The 1,963-nt window shown below is 43.0% G+C and overlaps 1 protein-coding gene across 1 annotated transcript; it reads left to right on the top strand.

Moving 5' to 3' along the window:
• The first annotated feature begins 1,073 nt into the window (after positions 1–1,073).
• On the top strand, positions 1,074–1,646 carry LOC108481735 (uncharacterized). Its single transcript, XM_017784825.1, has 2 exons — positions 1,074–1,369; positions 1,454–1,646. The coding sequence occupies exons 1-2, from the start codon at positions 1,074–1,076 to the stop codon at positions 1,644–1,646; spliced, it is 489 nt and encodes a 162-aa protein (XP_017640314.1).
• The last annotated feature ends 317 nt before the right edge of the window (positions 1,647–1,963 follow it).

Below are 1,963 nucleotides of genomic sequence, written 5' to 3'. Positions count from 1 at the left end.
TAGACACATGGACGTGTGCCTAGACCGTGTGTGACACATGGCCAGCCCCATGGGTGTGTTGTCGGGTCATTTGTCCCCTACACGTAAAAATTTCAAGTTAGTATGCATAGTAGTAAACACATGGGTAGAGACACGGCCGTGTGTCTCAGCCGTGTGGAGGACACGGCCTCTAGCCATGGGCGTGCGCCTTAAATTGGATGCTGATGTCAGAAATAAAATGTCAAGGTTTTAAGACATGGGCTAGGACACGGGCTTGTCATGGCCGTGTGAGAGACACAGGCCATAGATATGGGCATGTATCAGGCCATGTGAAATCCCCTAGAGGTTCAAATTTAGAATTAAATTCACACGGATATGAGACATGGGCATGTCCCTAGATGCTTAGGCTGTGTGTGTCACACGGGCCATCAGGACGGCCATGTCATAAAAACCACGCAGGCGTGTTACCCTTCCACACGGGCGTGTTCCCTATTTTTAAAGGTTAATTTTCTAAAGTTGGTTAAGGACCCGAACTGGTCCTGAATGGTTTGGAATGGACGTTAGAGGCCTCATAGACCCATATTAAAGAGTTTAAACAAAGTTTGAAAGAGATTTAAGTTTGATTAAGTCTTGGTGACTTGGAAACGATTGTATACATGTGATTAAGTGTGGTAATGCCTCGTGCCCAGTCTTGTCCTTGGACTTGGGTAAGGGGTGTTACATTTAGTTTGTACCAGAGCTATGGTTTAGTCGATTCTATGACTAACCTAGCATGAGTACGAGTCTAGCTATACATGCAATAGTTGTATAATGATAGTGTGACAATTCTTGACGATTATAAATTATGTTTTCATATAGTAAATGGATCCTGAGGTAGCTACGGCAGATAATGTGGAAAGTAATGTTCCAACTCCTGCTAAAGGGATCGCGCTAGTTGATAGTGGGCCCGTGATGATGAGTCAGGGCGGAGAGGCTAGAGAAGGTTACCTCCACATGATGGATGGCTAGTACTCAAAGTTTGTTCATGTGAATTTGAACACTCCACCTCCCCCACCTCATCCGATTCCTCAGTATGTCCCTGTAGCTCGTAAGGAATGGATATGGTTAGAAGGGAGAAACCCCTAGTAGATAAAATACGAAAGCAAAGGGTTAAGGAATTTCGGGCTATTATTGATGATGACCTAGAAAGAGGAGAGTTCTGGTTGGAAAATACCATTAGGGTATTTGATGAGCTATCGTGCACGCCTGAGAAGTGTGTGAAGTGTGAAGTGTCACTACTACGATACTCAGCCTTCCAATGGTGGAATACTCTCTTGTCCGTTGTATCGAGGGAGAAGATAACTTGGGAATTCTTCCAGAAAAAGTTCCAGAAGAAGTACATTAGCCAGAGGTTTATAGAACAGAAAAGGAAAGAATTTTTAGAGCTTAAGCAAGGCAGTATGACAGTGACAGAATATGGACGTGAGTTCATTAGGCTCAGCAAATATGCGCGGGAATGCATATCTACAGAGCCCATCATGTGTAAGAGGTTTGAAGATGGTCTGAATGAAAACATTCGTTTATCAGTTGGTATCCAAGAGTTGAGGGAGTTTGTGGTAATGGTTGAAAGAGCTTGGAAGGCCGAGGAGTTGGTCAAAGAGAAGAGAAAAGAAGATAACAAGTCTTGAGCTCAAAGAAAAGATAGATGGGGAAATCATAGCAGACCTCATCTAAGAGATTGAGAGAGTTTCCTACTCGATCAAATACATTAATGGGGTTCTCGAACAAGAGCAAGGATAAGTAGTACGCGGTAACAAAATCCCAAACTACTTCTATTGCGAATGTTGGTAGTGCTCGCCCAAATAGACCAGAATGTTTATAGTGCAGCAGACGTCATTTCAAAGAATGTAGAGGAAATGAAAGATGTTGTTTTAAATATGGTTCATTGGACCATTTTATTCATAGTTGTCCTGAGATGGTCGAGAAAGATAAGGATCAAAGCGTG

Source organism: Gossypium arboreum, chromosome 1, assembly GCF_025698485.1.
Source record: "Gossypium arboreum isolate Shixiya-1 chromosome 1, ASM2569848v2, whole genome shotgun sequence".
Classification (NCBI taxonomy): domain Eukaryota; kingdom Viridiplantae; phylum Streptophyta; class Magnoliopsida; order Malvales; family Malvaceae; genus Gossypium; species Gossypium arboreum.
Note: the sequence above shows the minus strand (reverse complement) of the source record. Positions and strands in the feature narration are given on the sequence as shown.